General features: G+C 44.4%; 1 protein-coding gene across 2 annotated transcripts in view; it reads right to left on the bottom strand.

The window, feature by feature from the left end:
• LOC110532940 (sushi, von Willebrand factor type A, EGF and pentraxin domain-containing protein 1) overlaps window positions 1-19149 on the bottom strand; it is a 156232-nt gene that overhangs the window by 106201 nt on the left and 30882 nt on the right. For both annotated transcript variants that reach the window (XM_036987454.1, XM_036987453.1), the window contains exons 2-3: window positions 15717-15972; window positions 10513-10689 (exon numbers count right to left, since the gene is read on the bottom strand). In XM_036987454.1, the coding sequence (XP_036843349.1) occupies window positions 10513-10689; window positions 15717-15972 (433 nt within the window). The remainder of the gene's footprint in view (window positions 1-10512; window positions 10690-15716; window positions 15973-19149) is intronic.

The raw sequence follows: 19149 nt of genomic DNA on the forward strand, positions 1-19149 counted from the left end.
TATAGACGTGTGTGTATAGCATGTTTATAGACGTTGTGTATGTAGCATGTTTATAGACATTCTGTGTGTAGCATGTTTATAGGCGTTGTTTGTGTTGCATGCTAATAGACATTGTGTGTGTAGCATGTTAATAGGCATTGTGTGTGTAGCATGTTAATAGACCTTGTTTGTGTAGCATGTTTATAGATGCTGTGTGTGTGTAGCATGTTTATAGACATTGTGTGTGTATCATGTTAATAGACATTGTTGGTGTGTAGCATGTTTATAGACCTTGTGTGTGTAGCATGTTTATAGACGCTGTTTGTGTCTGTATCATGTTAATAGACATCGTGTGTGTAGCATGTTTATAGAATTTGTCTGTGTAGCATGTTTATAGACATTGTGTGTGTATAGCATGTTTATAGACGTTGTGTATGTAGCATGTTTATAGACATTCTGTGTGTAGCATGTTTATAGACGTTGTTTGTGTTGCATGTTTATAGATGCTGTGTGTGTGTAGCATGTTTATAGACATTGTGTGTGTATCATGTTAATAGACATTGTTGGTGTGTAGCATGTTTATAGACCTTGTGTGTGTAGCATGTTATTAGACGTTGTGTGTGTGTGTTTAGCATGTTTATAGACATCATGTTTGTGTAGCATGCCTGGTGCTGTCTTCGCCTCCTTGATGCGTGACCTGCTATTGTACCTGGGCCCCCAGGAAGAGGAATTAGAGCACATTCAACAGGGGGGGGGGGGTGTTCTAGTGTGTGTAATGGCTCCTTTTTACCACCCTGTAAACTCACTCCTCTTTTTATGGTTGAGGGTGGTGGGATGGGGTGGAAGAGAAGGGAAGAGAAGGGAAGACAAGGAGGAATGAGGGATGGATGGGGGACTGTTGATGATGCAGTGAGGCTTTGGCAGTTTCACTGCTGCAATTTTACGACAACAGCTATGTTTGTTTTACAGGCTTTTCACATTGTCCCTGTACTATATCACAGTCCCCCTCTCTCAAAGGCATCAATTAAACCTTCTACGTCTATATATCTTTTATAGAGGTGCATGCTGGTGGTCCTGATGGTGATAGGCGATATTCAGTGGACAGGGCTGTGAATCAGATGTACGACTCATTCGATTCTAACAAGGATCCCATATTCCATATCTCTATTCTAACACTGACATGCGGTCTCTCTCTCCACAGATCTCATTCAGATAACTCAGCCAATGCGCTCTGTGCATCCGTCCATCTGTCTCTCTGATAGCGCCGGGCCAGTCTGGTGCTGTTTCAGTCCGTCTGTCCATTGACTGAGCACTGGCACCCTCTACTACAACAGAGCCACGGCACTGGAGCAAGGCCTCTGTTCCAAATGGCACCCTATTCCCTAGTGCACTACGTTTGATTAGAGCACTATGGGCCCAGCGTCACGGATTACTGTTACTGAACTGTCTCATTACACACACCAGATTCCCATTCCCCTGATTAGTAATTGTATATATGTGCCCTCTGTTCACCATTGTCTTGGTCGGTTATTGTTCTATTGTCCGTTGGTCTGTGAGTACCTGTGCGTCTGTGAGTACCTGTGCATTGTTATTTCGGCTATCGTGCTGCGTTTATTATGATCTTGTTATTACGGGTCTCGTCCCGTGTATTTATTAGAGGTTTTACCTCGCTCTTTTGTTTGGGTTACATCCCTATGTTTTCTATAAGTGTTTGTTTTGGGCTTCGTCCCCGTGCCTTTTCATGGCATGTTGTATATTTTGGGTTTGAGTATTAAACCCCCCTATTACGAATTCCTGCGCCTGTCTCCAATAATTTATACAACGTGACACTCAGGCCGAAAGTAGCGCAATATTGGGATACAGCCAAGGATTCTCCTCAACGATCAACAACAACAGAGAATCCACAAATCTAAACCTTAAAACCTCCAGCCTATCAATTCTATAAATTAGGAGACCCCCTCTTGACCGTACGATCTCTTTATATCCTCAGAGATTCTCAGGCATTCGCTGAGATGGTCACCACTGCCAAAAAAGTGTTTTGGGCCGGCGCTCAAACATTTGTTGAGCAACTCCTCAGCTTTAATTTTGGACTAAAAGTCTGTGTTTTTTTTTCTGTGGGCACATTGCCATTCGTTGTTGGGAAGGGGGGGGGCCTCGTATTTAGGAAGAGATTATTCATGGATACGCTTACATAACCTTAGCAGACACACACAAACACACACATGCATACACACACACACAGAGCCATCAGAAAGTATTCACACTCCGTGGCTTTTCCACATGTTGTTGTGTTACAGACTGAATTTAAAATGGATTAAATGTCACTGGCCAACACACAAGACCCCATAATGTCAAAGTAGAATTAAGTTTTTAGAATATTTTACAAGTGAATTAAAAATGAAATGTCTTGAGTCAATACGTATTCAACTCCTTTGTTCTGGCAAGCCTAAATAAGTTTCATGACTCACTCAGTGTGCAATAACAGTGTTTAACATGATTTTTGAATGACTACCTCATCTCTGTACCCCACACATACAATTATATGTAAGGTCCCTCAGTCGAGCAGTGAATTTCAAACAAAGACGCAACCAATGCCTCGTAAAGAAGGTAGCCTATTGGTAGATGGGTAAATAAAATTAAAAACAGACAGTCACTATCCCTTTGAGGATGGTGAAGTTATTCATTACACTTTGAATGGTGCATCAAAACAGGGAGTCACTACAAAGATACAGGCATCCTTCCTAACTCGTTTGCTGGAAAGGAAAGAAACAGCTCAGGGATTTCCCCATGAGACCAATGGTGACATTAAATCAGTTACAGAGTTTAATGGCTGTAATAGGAAAAAACTGAGGATAGATCAACAACATTGTAATTACTCTACAATACTAATCTAAATGACAAAGTGCAAAGAAGGACCTAAGTGACAGAGTGCAAAGAAGGAAGCCTGTACAGAATAAAAAATATTCCTAAACAGGCATCCTGTTTGCATTAAGACACTAAAGTAAAACTGCAAAAAATGTGTCAAAGATGTTTGGGGGCAAACCCAACACAGTACCTCACTTCATATTTCATATCATATTTCCAATATGGTGGTGGCTGCATCATGTTATGGGTATGCTTATCATTGACAAGGACTAGAGTATTTTTTAGGATACAAATAAATGGAATAGAGCTAAGCGCAGGCAAAATCCTAGAGAAAAACCTGGTTCAGTCTGGTTTCTAACAGACACTGGGAGACAAATGTACCTTTCAGCAGAACAATAACCTAAAATACAAGGCCAAATATACACTGGAGTTGCTTACCAAGATGACATTGAATGTTCCTGAGTGGCCTAGTTACAGTTTTGACTTAAATTGGCTTGAAAATCTATGTAAATCTATGATCAATAACCTACTTGACAGAGCTTGAAGAATTTTTAAAATAATTATGTGCAAACATTGTACAATCCAGGTGTGCAATGCTCTTAGAGACTTACCCAGAAAGGCTCACAGCTGTAACCGCTGCCAAAGGTGATTCTAACATGTATTGACTGGGTCATTTTCAGTATATTTGCAAACATTTCTAAAAACATGTTTTCATTTTGTCATTATGGGGTATTGTGTGTCGATGTGTGAGAGAGTTTTGGGGGGGGTATTCAGGCTGTAACACAACAACATGTGGAATAAGTAAAGGCGTATGAATACTTTCTGAATGCACTGTGTACATACATACACAGCTGGAAAAGTGTGTGTGTATATATGCTGCATGTTGTCTGACAATGTAAACACGTGTATTGTATTGCTTCCTAAGGCATGGTCTGTATCATGTTGCTCCAGGTTGTTAGTGCTTGTGTATGAATGGGTCGTACTAGGACATATATGTGACTATATACTTAAAGGAAAAAAACTTCTTCAAATATCTTGAAAACTTCACCAAAACCTTTTGGGACTGTATTAACAGTGCAGTAAAAAAAAAAAAAAAAAAATCTTTCAAATGTAATTTATGAGTGGATTTTTCCTGGAAGTCAAAACAGAGAAGGGGCATGTCTGATTCTGCTAACATCAAAACTGACCTGGGTTCAGATAAGCTATGAAAGATAAAATGTATTAGTCAAGAAGGAAATATTTGGTTTAGGTTGGCTCAAATTAATACAAAGCAGGTCATTTAAAAGTCAATGCTATTGATGTTTGCCAGAACCTGTCTTTTTACGGTGGAAAGGTTTAGCATTTCCATCACTGTATGTCTGGCTCAGGACTGGTCTACAGATGTACAAACTTATTTTCCTGCCAAGCAAATTTGCTGTAGCAGGAAAATAATCCTGCAGCAACAAGAAATGTGAATTATTATGTGGATTTTAATGAATGGACATTGTTGTAGGGTTTGATACCTTTTTCGTAAGGGCAAATCAAGTCTGACATTTCAAAGTGGAAATGACAAACTTTAGAAGCCTTTTAAAAACTAAAATACACTACACGATTGCATTTCCTGCTGTGCATTAATCCTCAGCAACAAAAGAGTGATCAAATTAAGATCCTACATCTGTACATCAGTGAACTGAAGCTCACTCTCTCCCAGTGATTCTCACTCTACAGATCGTAGCTCTGTCTCCGATCTTTTGTCTTTCTAAGCAACTAACTCGCTGACTTTCTCTGAGACTGGAGTACATCAGTTGAAGTTGAGGCGATTCTCTCTCTATGGTTCGAGGCACCTGTCTGTCTCTGGAACCTTTCCTCTTTCACCCTGAGATACTGAACACTGTAGCTGTTGTCTGTCTGTTTGAGCTGGCTGATACACGACTCAGAGTGAGGGTGTGAGGAGAGAAGCGCTGGAGAGTCTCCGATAATTCATGGAGTGTTAGGGGTTCTCATCCTCTGGTTTCATACCAAATGCTTTTCCCGATCACATTTACAGTCTATTTTTTTTTTTTTTTTTTTTACCTTTATTTAACCAGGCAAGTCAGTTAAGAACACATTCTTATTTTCAATGACGGCCTGGGAACAGTGGGTTAACTGCCTGTTCAGGGGCAGAACGACAGATTTGTACCTTGTCAGCTCGGGGGTTTGAACTCGCAACCTTCCGGTTACTAGTCCAACGCTCTAACCACTAGGCTACCCTGCCGCCCCTATTACTAGGACTACACACAGGAGACCTAACACGGGGTTAGAGGATAGGAGAGGAGGATGAGGAGGAGGAAGAGGGGGAGTAAAACAAAGAAGGATTGCAACATTCATCCTCTTCTCTGCAATTCCCTGTCCTCTTCACTATATCCAAGACTCATTTTATTTTTCTACTTTTTGTAGTTTTTATTTCGACCATCAGATTTATGTTCACCTAGAGGCTTCCTCCTCGAGAGCAAATATTTACAGTGTGAGCTTAGAGGAAATAAATGGCCCCCCACGGAGAGAGACGGAGTCCTGGCTTCACTCCAGGTGGCACGCGTCACACACACACACACACACAAACACAAACACACACACCATCATGGACATCAAAGGGTCTATAGTTATTTAGGGAACACGGACAAGCTAATCACAGACCTATGACTTAAATTCTACCTCTTACATCTCTCTCTCTCTCCCTCTCTCCTTCCCATTGTCCATTTGCCCTCTTTCACATTTTCTCTCTACCCTCCCTATATTTTTCCACTTCCATATACAGTGCCATCAGAAAGTATTCAGACCCCTTGAATCTTTCCATATGTTATTACGTTAGTCTCATTATAAAATTGATTTAAAGTATTTTTTTTAGCAAACTACACACAATATCCCATAATGACAAAGCGAAAGCAGGTTTTTAGACATGTTTGCACATTCATTGAAAATAAAAACAGAATACATTATTTACATAAATATTCAACTTGATTGGAGTCCACCTGTGTTAAATTCAATTGATTGGACATGACTTGGAAAGGCACACACCTGTCTGTATAAGGTCCCACAGTCAACACAAATAAAAAGCTGTGAGGTCGAAGGAATTGTGTCGAGGCACGATTCTGGGGAAGGGTGGCAAAACATTTCTGCAACATTGAAGGTCCGCAAGAACACAGTGGACCCCTTCATTCTTAAATGGATGAAGTTTGGAACCACCCAGACTCTTCCTAGAGCTGACCGCCTGGCCAAACTGAGCAATCGGGGGAGAAGGGCCTTGGTCAGGGAGTTGATCAAGAGCCTGATGGTCACTCTTACAGAGCTCTAGACTTCCTCTGTGGAGACGGGAGAACCTTCCAGAAGGAGAACCATCTCTTTTTTTAGCGGCAGGGACTGGGAGACTAGTCAGGATCGAGGGAAAGATGAACGGAGCAAAGTACAGAGAGATCCTTGATGGAAACCTGCTCCAGAGCACACTGGGGTGAAAGCTCACCTTCCAGCAGGACAACGACCCTAAGCACACAGCCAAGACAACACAGGTGTTGCTTCGAGACAAGTCTCTGAATGTCCTTGAGTGGCCCAGCCAGAGCCTGGACCTGATGGAACATCTCTGAGTGACCTGAAAATAGCTGTGCAGCAACGGTCCCCATCCAACCTGACAGAGCTTGATAGGATCTGCAGAGAGGAATGGGAGAAACTCCCCAAATACAGGTGTATCAAGCTTGTAGCGTCATACCCAAGAAGTCTCGATGCTGTAATCGCTGCCAAAGGTGCTTCAACAAAGTACTGAGTAAAGGGTCTGAATACATTCCTGATATTTAAGTTTTTTATTTTCAATAGATTTGCATACATTTCTAAAAACCTGTTTTAGCTTTGTCATTAAGGGAAAAATTGTTTTAACAAATGTTATAATAAGTCTGTAACGTAACAACATGTGGAAAAAAATCAAGGGTTCTGAATACTTTCCGGAGGCACTGTATCTCTCTCTCTCTCGCTCTCTCTCTCTCTCTCTCTCTCTCTCTCTCTCTCTCTCTCTCTCTCTCTCTCTCTCTCTCTCTCTCTCTCTCTCTCTCTCTCTCTCCTCCCTCCATCCTCCCTGTCCTCCCAGGCTGTGATAGTCCTGCCAGGGTGAGAGGAAGAGAGAAAGAAAATGAGATGTTACCCTCTGACTGCATCTATCACATTCTCTCCATTCTCTGGCTTCAGGCTAGACCTGACAACTGTTATTGGTATGGACTAGGAGTACACTGTGTCATGTTTTCCCTTTCAGTCATGTGACTTAGTAGCCTGGTCCCAGATATGTTTGTGCTGTCTTGCCAACTGCTAGGGTCATTGTCATGACAGCACAAACAGATCTGGGATCAGGCTAGATTAGTAATTTCCGGGTGGCCAAGGAGAATGGGGACTCTATTGACGCAAAGTAACATGTTGTTTAAAGAGGCTTCTTCTATCTTCTGTCTATCTCATCACATTCCAGACATGTTTTATTTTCCTGGTCCCCACAAGAATAGTAAAACACGTCCACACACACACACACCCAAGGTCAGCTCCTCCCTGTCCAAACTAAAATATTCCTCAGTTCTGTACTTCAAGCTACCGAAGAACCCGAAGAACCCGACATTCACCTCCATCCACAGTAGCAGACCTCTAAACACTTCCTTCCTATCTCTAGTAGTTCAGAGTCTGAAGTGAAGACAACACTAACCCTGCTAACAGCAGCACAGACGTTACCCATAACTACCACAACACCTTTCACTAGGTCAAGCCTGGTGGTGTTTCAGAAGCACAATATGAAATCCTGAGGAAGAGATCTGCCTAACGATGGACGGTATATGGGGCAGAAATGCATGATGTAGGTGAATGTTGTTTTTATCTTTCCAAAAAAATAAAAATACAAAGGTTTGTATAACACCTTTATATATACTGCTCATAAAGGGAACACTAAAATAACACATCCGAGATCTGAATGAATGAAATATTCTTATTAAATACCTTTTTCTTTACATAGTTGAATGTGCTGACAACAAAATCACACAAAAATTATGGATGGAAATCAAATTTATCAACCCATGGCGGTCTGGATTTGGAGTCACACTCAAAATTAAAGTGGAAAACCACACTACAGGCTGATCCAACTTTGATGTAATGTCCTTAAAACAAGTCAAAATGAGGCTCAGTAGTGTGTGTGGCCTCCATGTGCCTGTATGACCTCCCTACAACGCCTGGGCATGCTCCTGATGAGGTGGCGGATGGTCTCCTGAGGCATCTCCTCCCAGACCTGGACTAAAGCATCCGCCAACTCCTGGACAGTCTATGGCGTTGGTGGATGGAGCGAGACATGATGTCCCAAATGTGCTCAATTGGATTCAGGTCTGGGGAACGGGCGGGCCAGTCCATAGCATCAATGCCTTCCTCCTGCAGGAACTGCTGACACACTCCAGCCACATGAGGTCTAGCATTGTCTTGCATTAGGAGGAACCCAGGGCCAACCGCACCAGCATATGGTCTCACAAGGGGTCTGAGGATCTCATCTCGGTACCTAATGGCAGTCAGGCTACCTCTGCCGAGCACATGGAGGGCTGTGCGGCCCCCCAAAGAAATGCCACCCCACACCATGACTGACCCACCGCCAAACCGGTCATGCTGGAGGATGTTGCAGGCAGCAGAACATTCTCCAGACTGTCACGTCTGTCACATGTGCTCAGTGTGAACCTGCTTTCATCTGTGAAGAGCACAGGGCGCCAGTGGCGAATTTCCTAATCTTGGTGTTCTCTGGCAAATGCCAAACGTCCTGCACGGTGTTGGGCTGTAAGTACAACCCCCACCTGTGGATGTCGGGCCCTCATACCACCCTCATGGAGTCTGTTTCGGACCGTTTGAGCAGATACATGCACATTTGTGGCCTGCTAGAGGTCATTTTGCAGGGCTCTGGCAGTGCTCCTCCTGCTCCTCCTTGCACAAAGGTGGAGGTAGCGGTCCTGCTGCTGGGTTGTTGCCCTCCTACGGCCTCCTCCATGTCTCCTGATGTACTGGCCTGTCTCCTGGTAGCGCCTCCATGCTCTGGACACTACGCTGACAGACACAGCAAACCTTCTTGCCACAGCTCGCATTGATGTGCCATCCTGGATGAGCTGCACTACACCTGAGCCACTTGTGTGGGTTGTAGACTCCGTCTCATGCTACCACTACAGTGAAAGCGCCGCCAGCATTCAAAAGTGACCAAAACATCAGCCAGGAAGCATAGGAACTGAGAAGTGGTCTGTGGTTATCACCTGCAGAACCACTCCTTTATTGGGGGTGTCTTGCTAATTGACTATAATTTCCACCTGTTGTCTATTCCATTTGCACAACAGCATGTTTAAGTGTTCCCTTTATTTTTTTGAGCAGTGTATATAGAACATATAAGTTCTGCCTTGGACATGTTGAGGGTGGTGAGATTGTTGAGGGTGGTGAGCGACACACAGGAAGCAGTAACCTGTGGTTTAGCCTAGCATCACACCACAGGAGGTTTGGAGGCAGCTTAATTGGGGAGGACGGGCTCAAGGTGATGACTGGAGCGGAATAAGGGGAATGGTATCAAATACATCAAACACATGGCTTCCAAGTGTTTGACGCCATTTCATTTGCTCCGTTCCAGACATTATGAGCTGTTCGCTCCCTCAGCAGCCTCCTGTGTGTCACACAGCGTCTTCCTTCCTCAGAGTCTGTCTGTCTGTCTGCTTAAACACACACACACACTCTGTCTGCTCTCTGGCTCTCTGCAATTAATTAAACAGGAGTTAATAAGCAGACTGTCTTTTGTCTCCACAACATCTGATTGTGATTTGGGAGCCGTTCCCGTTGATGACCCTGATGCCCTCAGCACATTTCAGAGCCAGTATTTTAAAAATGTCGGCAGCAACAGCACAACAGGGGGAGCGAGAGAGAGCGAGAGTGAGGGAAAGAGAGAGAGAGAGAAAGAGAGAGAGAGCTAGGTCATCTGAGACCTAATGCACACAAACACACATCACTGTCTGTCACAGACCCCTACCAGGCCTCTCTACACACTGATAGGTCTAGGATCGACACACACACACACACCCACACACACACACACACACACACACACACACACACACACACACACACACACACACACACACACACGGCTCCAAGGTCAGCTCCTACACCTTGGGGAAATGTGTTGATCAGGATCTCAGCACTGACTGGCTACACAGACTCCTTAGTGAATCAATGACACTTGGTAATTTGTCCTTAACTCACAGTGAGCTTACAGGGCACTGTATAGAATACATTTGATTGAATATGATTGACAGGCATCATGGGGCTAAGTGGTCTGTTTTCAGAGGTGAACTAGTCAGATAGCCCAGGCTGAAACCCTCTGAAATCACACGTCACCATCCGTCACCACATCCAGTGACTCTCCAAAGACCCCAGGGATGTCCTTATTGACAACGGTTCTTGAAACCACTGTGCACAGAACTAGTGCATACACCAAGATGAAACCATTAGACGCATTGTAGAGGGTCCACACTCCAAAAAGTTATTTTTAAAGTAATTTTATGCTTACATATTTATTCACGAGGCAACAAGAACGGAGTCAACATGGCTGTCCTTACCATAGATATAAAACTGCTCTATGTCTATGGTCCATACTGGGCACATTCCCCTACATCTGTGACCTACCTGTGCACTCTTGCTGCAGCCCCTTGCCGTAGTGGCCCTTCTCACAGATACAGTCATACTGGCCCGTGTGGGTGCCACACTTGCAGCTGGCCATGATGTCACAGCAGTCCGAACCTGCCTCACACAGAGACGAGCAGCGGGATAGGTCCTCCTGGATGTAACTTCCTGTTGGCAGGTCTGAGGGGAGACAAGGGTCGACACAGGGGTCAAAGGTCACCCGAGGATATTTGTAAATATTTTCATCATTTCATAAACTTCTTGCTTGGCCATAGAAAAGGAGAGAGGAGAGATGGAAAGAAAGGAGAGGTGGAGAAGAGAGGGAGTGAGTGGAGGGTCAACTCACTAAAAGAGGAGCGAGGGGTGATGAGAAAGGAGAGGTGGAGAAGAGAGGGAGTGAGTGGAGGGTCAACTCACTAAAAGAGGAGCGAGGGGTGATGAGAAAGGAGAGGTGGAGAAGAGAGGGAGTGAGTGGAGGGTCAACTCACTAAAAGAGGAGCGAGGGGTGATGAGAAAGGAGAGGTGGAGAAGAGAGGGAGTGAGTGGAGGGTCAACTCACTAAAAGAGGAGCGAGGGGTGATGAGAAAGGAGAGGTGGAGAAGAGAGGGAGTGAGTGGAGGGTCAACTCACTAAAAGAGGAGCGAGGGGTGATGAGAAAGGAGAGGTGGAGAAGAGAGGGAGTGAGTGGAGGGTCAACTCACTAAAAGAGGAGCGAGGGGTGATGAGAAAGGAGAGGTGGAGAAGAGAGGGAGTGAGTGGAGGGTCAACTCACTAAAAGAGGAGCGAGGGGTGATGAGAAAGGAGAGGGAAAGCGAGAGGTGAGAGAGAACGAAGGCAGAGGAGAGGAGATAGCGAGGAGAGAGAGTGATTTTGTGATATAAGCAAACCAATGAATCAAACCAAAGGCCACTGGAAGAGGTCAATATACTGGTGGGAAAAAACATTCCTGAGTCATTTTACTGATAACTGTAGTTTACTCCAATCCTGATAACAGAGTAGATTACCGTAAATTGGCCTACTACTGTATAAACACATCTGTGTTGATGAATCCGGTGGAAATATCATGTACGCTAAGCTAGGGCTAGACATGCTTATCTGCCTCATACATAAATAATGACAAAGGGAGCAGGATTGGCTGAGTGATTGTTTGTTCTTTCTGAGAAGCGGGAACCAATCAAAGAGCATTGTGGGCCAGATGTTTTTCACACATGGCTGAGGATGGTGTTTGGTCCAGGGGTTGGCAGAGGTAGAGAAAGCAGACCTGGGTTCAAATAGCATTTGTACACTTCTAAAAATGTTAGCTACACTTGATTGAGCTTGCCTGGTGCAATGGACTCAATGGCTGGAACTGGGGCTATGGGGCTGAGGGGCTGATGCTTGAGTTGGGGTTGGCAGCGGCGAGGAGTAGACTTGGAGAGGGAGAGTCAGTAAAACAGAGACAAACGGCAGGCTTGATAACATGAACTGGCTGCCATGGCTCACACTGGATCCGCCCCAAAATTACACCCTAGTCCCTATATAGTCCTATGGGCCCTGTTCAAAAGTAGTTTACTATAAAGGGAATAGGGTGCCATTTGGGATGAACCGTCTGACAACCTTATCACTCTCTCTGTCTAACAGGACAGATTTACCACCATCTAGGTTCTAATGTAGGCTGTGTCCCAATGGTACTCTATTCCCTTTATAGTGCACTACTTTTGACCAGGGCCCATAGGGATATATACGGAATAGGGTGCCACTTGGGACGCTGAATAGATGGCTTCGGTGCTGCATGTTGTTGTTTTATGGACCGATGCAATTGACGTCTGAAAAATGATGACTCCAGCACCGAAGTATTTCACCTCCTTTTTGACTCTCTGATGTTATGTGTTGGCTAGATGTACAGAGCAAACTGTCTGCAGGACTTGGATGGAATTTTACCAAACTTCAATTTTATATATATATATACAGTGCATTCGGAAAGTATTCAGACCCCTTGACTTTTTCCACATTTTGTTAAGTTACAACCTTATTCTAAAATGGATTAAAGAAAAACAAAACCCCATCATGACAAAGCAAAAACATGTTTTTAGGGATTTTTCCAAATGTATTAACAGTAAAAAACAGAAATACCTTATTTACATAAGTATTCAGACCCTTTGCTATGAGACTCGAAATGTATTTATTTATGTATTTTATTTCACATGTATTTAACCAGGGAGGCCAGTTGAGAACAAGTTCTCATTTACAACTGCGACCTGGTCAAGATAAAGCAAATCAGTGCAACACAAACAACAACACAGAGTTACACATGGAATAAAAAGACATACAGTCAATAACACAATAGAGAAAAATGTGTGAAAATGAGGTAAGATAAGGCAATAAATAGGCCATAGTGGCGAAATAATTACAATTTAGCAATTAAACACTGGAGTGATAGATGTGCAGAAGATGAATGTGCAAGTAGAGATACTGGGGTGCAAAGGAGCAAAAAAAAAAATAACAATATGGGGATGAGATATTTACAGATGGGCAATGTACAGGTGCAGTGATCTGTGAGCTGCTCTGACAGCTGGTGCTTAAAGTTAGTGAGGGAGATATGAGTCTCCAGCTTCAGTGATTTTTGCAATTCGTTCCAGTCATTGGCAGCAGAGAACTGGAAGGAAAGGCGGCCAAAAGAGGAATTGGTTTTGGGGGTGACCAGTGAAATATACCTTCTGGAGCGCATGCTACGGGTGGGTGCTGCTATGGTGACCAGTGAGCTGAGATTAGGCAGGGTTTTACCTAGCAAAGACTTATAGATGACCTAGAGCCAGTGGGTTTGGAGACAAATATGAAGGGAGGGCCAGCCAACGAGAGCATACAAGTCGCAGTGGTGGGTAGTATATGGGGCTTTGGTGGCAAAACAGATGGTACTGTGATAGACTGCATCCAATTTGCTGAATAGAGTGTTGGAGGCTATTTTGTAAATGACATCGCCGAAGTCAAGGATCGGCAGGATAGTCAGTTTTACGAGGGTATGTTGGGCAGCATGAGTGAAGGATGCTTTGTTGCGAAATAGGATTTTAGATTTAATTTTGGAATGGAAATTGAGGTGCAAGTGCATCCTGTTTCCATTGATCATTCTTGAGATGTTTCTACAACTTGTTTGGAGTCCACCTGTTGTAAATTCAATTGATTGGACATGATTTGGAAAGACACACACCTGTCTATATAAGGTCCCACAGTTGATAGTGTTAGTCTGTGCAAAAACCAAGCCGAAGGAATTGTCCGTAGAGCTCTGAGACAGGAATGTGTCGAGGCACAGATCTGGGAAAGGTTACCAAAAAATGTCTGCAGCATTGAAGGTCTCCAAGAACACAGTGGCCTCCATCATTTTTAAATGGAAGAAGTTTGAAACCCCCACAACTCTTCCTAGAGCTGACCGCCGGGCCAAAATGAGCAATTGGGGGAGAAGGGCCTTGGTCAGGGAGGTGACCAAGAACCCGATAGTCACTCTGACAGAGCTCCAGAGATCCTCTGTGCAGATAGGTGAACCTTCTAGAAGGACAACCATCTCTGCAGCACTCCACCAATCAGGCCTTTATGGTAGAGTGGCCAGACGGAAGCCACTCCTCAGTAAACGAGACATGACAGACTGCTTGGAGTTTGCCATACGACACCTTGAGGACTCTCAGACCATGAGAAACAAGATTCTCTGATGAAACCAAGATTGAACTCTTTGGCCTGAATTCCAAGCATCACGTCTGGAGGGAACCTGGCACCATCCCTACGGTAAAGCATGGTGGTTGCGGCATCATGCTGTGGGGATGTTTTTCAGTGGCAGGGACTGGGAGACTAGTAAGGACTGAGGGCAGGTTGAATGGAGCAAAGTACAGAGAGATCCTTGATGAAAACCTGCTCTAGAGCGTTCAGGACCTCAGACTGGGGTGTAGGTTCACCTTCCATCAGGACAACAACCCTAAGCACACAGCCAATACAACGCAGGAGTGGCTTCGGGACAAGCATCTGAATGTCCTTGAGTGGCCCAGCCAGAGCCCGGACTTGAACCCGATCGAACATCTCTGGAGAGACCTGAAAATAGCTGTGTAACGACACTCTTCATCCAACCTGACAGGGCTTGAGAAGGTTTGCAGAGAAGAGTGAGAGAATCTCCCCAAATACAGGTATGTCAAGATTGTAGCGTCATACCTAAGAAGAGTCAAGGCTGTAATCGCTGCCAAAGGTGCTTCAACAAAGTACTGAGTAAAGGGTCTGAATACTTATGTAAATGTGATTTTTATTTTTTTTATTTGTAATAAATGTGCAAATATTTATAAAAAACAGTTTTTCGCTTTGCCGTTCTGGGTTATTGTGTGTAGAATGATGAGGGGGGAAACGATTTAATAAATTTTAGAATAAATAAAATCAAAATCAAGTCAAATCAAATTGTATTTGTCACATGCGCTGAATAGAACAGGTGTAGACCTGACAATGAAATGCTTATCGGGGGCACCGATGTTTAGGTAATTGAGATAATTATGTACATGTAGGAATAGTTATTAAAGTGGCTATGCATAGATAATAACAGAGTGGTAGCAGAGTGGGGGGGTGAAAATAGTCTGGGTAGCCATTTGATTAGCTGTTCAGGAGTCTTATGGCTTGGGGGTAGAAGCTGTTTAGAAACCTTTTGGTCCTAGACTTGGCGCTCCGGTACCGCTTGCGTGCGGTAGCAGAGAGAACAGTCTATGACTAGGGTGGCTGGAGTCTTTGACGATTTTTAGGGCCTTCCTCTGACACCGCCTGGTATAGAGGTCCTGGATGGCAGGAAGCTTGACCCCGGTGATGTATTGGTTGTAACGTTATGAAATGTGGAAAAAGTCAAGGGGTCTGAATACTTTCTGAATGCACTTTCTGAATGCACTATATATCTAGTCAGAATGGGCTGCCTGTATGCAAAGTTGAGAAAAACATCTTCCACTCAATCTTTCCTTCCCACAAATCTCCCATTGACATAGTACTGTAAAACCTGATTCACATAAGCCTTCAAGTGTCAGCCTGGGTACCAGTCTCTCGTGCTATCATTAAACTCCTTGCCACTCCTTTATGAAAATGTATTTGGCATGACACGCAAGTCAAATAAAATTGTATTCGTCATTGTGCTGAATACAACAAGTGGAGACTTGACAAGGAGTGGCAAAGAGTGAAAAGACTGGTACTCAAACTATTCAGTTGCTCATACCCCTCACCTTCATGCAGCGCACGGCGAGCCAGGGCCTCAAACTCGGCGAAGTTGTGCACCAGGTAGCAGTGCTGGTCCTTGGGATGTGAGGCCATGTCATGTAACTCTCTGATGTTCCCCTGCCAGATCCCCAGGGTGTAGATCTCCACCCCCTGCTCCCTCAGAGCGGCCGCCACCGGGCGAGGGTCGCCCCCGTTGGAGTAGCCGTCCGTTATCAGGAAGATCACCTTAGTGGCGTTGGCCCGCGAGTGACGCAGGATTTGCTGCGGGGGGGGGGGGGGGGGGGGGGGGGCGGGGGGGGGGGGGGGGGGGAGAAGATTGGAATAATTAATACATGTGTGAATGAATGGTGGATGTAGTTGGATCATGATATTGTGGTATTGTGAAAGTGTGTGTGTGTGTGTGTTACGGTGTGTAACTCCATGAATATAGCAAATGCATTCATGTGGTTTGAAAGATACCATTGCTCGGAACGCAGACCAACATACCAACATATTTCCAACATCACTGACATGGTTCCATTTTAGAAATGGAATGATGAATGATATTAGTTAACTGCACATACAATCCCCCCAACACACACACACAACCCCACAATTCTGTGAGACTTACTCCTCGAAAACAAAATGGACATTGGCAAGTCAAGCAATAGAGAGAAGAGAAGAAAAAAGCAGCAATGACCCTCTCCTCTAGTCTGATAGGTCTGCTGTCAGCTAACCACTAGAGCACTAGAACAACCCTACTATAGCAGCTGCCTCACACCTGGGTTCAAGCACTGTTAGAAATAATTTAAAATGCTTTATCTGTGTTTGATGGAGCATGCTTGGCAAAATGGGACGAATATGATAGTCCCAAAAAGTGTTACCACCACCCATCTGGCTTCTTTAGGCAGGCTAATGCGAACTTTCAAAGTATTTCAAAGATTTCAAATCATATTTGCAGGACAGGACTCCCTCAGACACGGTAAAATAACAACTCAATGTTTATATCCCAGGACAAATTAGCTAGCAACAGCAAGCTAGCTAAATAGGACAAATTAGCTAGCAAGTGCAAGCTAGGTAGCTAAATTGCCAAAAATGTTTAATGCTTTTGGACCTGTCCCCAAATTAATGTCATTGGTTCAGAGTTTGTTTTGATATTTTAACCTGCGTGTCGTGATCAAGTCTGGTGTGGGGGTACAAAATAAAATGATGCACGGTGGCGCACGCAGCCGGTCTAATTGGCTTCAAGCGTCTCCAGCGGGGTAATGTAATTACTCCTCTCCTCAAAGTCACCCTGGTTCTCATCCCAAAATCCCAGTCCTGGCTGCTGCCCGCTCCCAGCTGTCAGTGCACCCTGGCAGGCTGCTTAGTTATGGTATGGGCCCTCCCTGGATCTCCCCTAGACCTAACTCCTGTCTGCTGTCACCAAACCACAGTGATGTCTTTGCGGCCTGAGGAGGGGGTGGAGTAGGGGTGAGGAGAGGAGAGAGAGACATGACTGAGAGAGAGGTTTGTGTCTTGGGGTGTTTCTGGGTCTTTTATGGGGCGGTTGTTCAAAGGGCTGTGGGGCCGCAGTGGTTCGTGTTACGGTGTGAGACGATGACTGATGGCTGGTGGTGAAGAAGGGGTTGCCACAGCTGAGTGTGTATATATATATATATATATATATAGAGAGAGAGAGTATATATAGTATATATATACTATATATATATATATACATGCACACACTGGTTCCTCTATCGCATATAAAACAGTTGTGGGCCTCACTAATTGTAGGATTTGGCAGCTGGTAAAGCGAAACACCTTTTGGCATAATGCCTCTGTGTGTGTTTGTGTGTGTGTGTGTGTGTGTGTGTGTGTGTGTGTGTGTGTGTGTGTGTGTGTGTGTGTGTGTGTGTGTGTGTGTGTGTGTGTGTGTGTGTGTGTGTGTGTGTGTGTGTGTGTGTGTGTGTGTACATCACATGCATTTCCTCAACAATGTACTTGGCAGGTCCTACTATGTGATACATCCATCTAAGAAAGATAAAAAAGCAGCAGTGGAGGGGTGTCTGTATTTGAGTTTAGATATCTGTCAAAGCATAGAGATAGGAGAGAGAGCGAGATGGGAGAGAGAGCTAAGAGAGAGCTAAGAGAGAGAAAGAGAGAGATGGGAGAGAGCTATGAGAGAGCTTAGAGAGAGAAATATAGATATGGGAGAGAGAGAGAGAGAGAGAGAGAGAGAGGAGTCCAAAGAGTCTAAAGAGTTTAAGGAAACTTTGCCGCTGTGCTTTCCAAAACGCCTCACACACTTTGGCAAGAGTGCAGAGAAGAGATGAGTGCTCCATATGTGCGGAGCTGCTGGGGGAGATATTCACATGCACACAAACACACACACACACACAAACACACACACACACTCGTTAAAGAAGGGATGGAAGAGGTGGGAATAGCAACTACAGTGGTGCATCTGAACAGATGCTACATTGACTTAAGTGGGGCTCATTGTTTGGGATATGACAAGGGCCAGATGCCAGACTACAGAAGATGTTGCCAAGAGCTTCTACCACCTTATGGGGCCATCATGGTGACAATGTCCTCAAGCCATTCATCCAATCAAATGGGATTTATGTGAATGAATATCAAATAAGTCCCCTCCCTCTCTCCCTCTCCCTCGGCAGCCCAGTGTCTTTGATCAAGGCTCAGACACACCTGTCTCTGTACGAGCTGTGGGTAATCCCAGCTGTATGGCTGCTCCTGTACCTGTGGCCATATGCTTACAAGATACAGTACCAGTCAAAAGTTTGGACACACCTACTCATTCAGGGGTTGTTCTTTATTTTGACTATTTTCTACATTGTAGAATAACAGTGAAGACATCAACACTATATATAAAACTGAGCACTTGTTGGCTGCTTTTCCTTCACTCTGCGGTCCAACTCATCCCAAACCATCTCAATTGGGTTGAAGTCAGGTGATTGTGGAGGCCAGGTCATCTGATGCAGCACTCCATCACTCTCCTTCTTGGTCAAATAGCCCTTAAACAGCCTGGAGGTTTGGTCACACCATCACAAATTTAGACTCATCAGACCAAATAACGGATTTCCACCGGTCTAATGGCCATTGCTTGTGTTTCTTGGCCCAAGCAAGTCTCTTCTTCTTATTGGTGTCCTTTAGTAGTGTTTTTGTTTTTACAGCAGTTTGACATTGAAGGCCTGATTCACATAGTCTCCTCTGAACAGTTGATGTTGAGATGTGTCTGTTACTTGAACTCTGTGAAGCATTTATTTGGTGCAGTTAACTCTAATGAACTTATCCTCTGCAGCAGAGGTAAATCTGGGTCTTCCTTTCTTGTGGCGGTCATCATGAGAGCCAGTTTCAAGATTGCCCTTGATTGTTTTTGCAACTGCACTTGAAGAAACTTTGAAGTTCTTGAAATTTTGTCGATTGACTGATCTTCATGTCTTAAAGTAATGATGGACT

Source organism: Oncorhynchus mykiss, chromosome 9 (assembly GCF_013265735.2).
Source record: "Oncorhynchus mykiss isolate Arlee chromosome 9, USDA_OmykA_1.1, whole genome shotgun sequence".
NCBI classification, from domain to species: domain Eukaryota; kingdom Metazoa; phylum Chordata; class Actinopteri; order Salmoniformes; family Salmonidae; genus Oncorhynchus; species Oncorhynchus mykiss.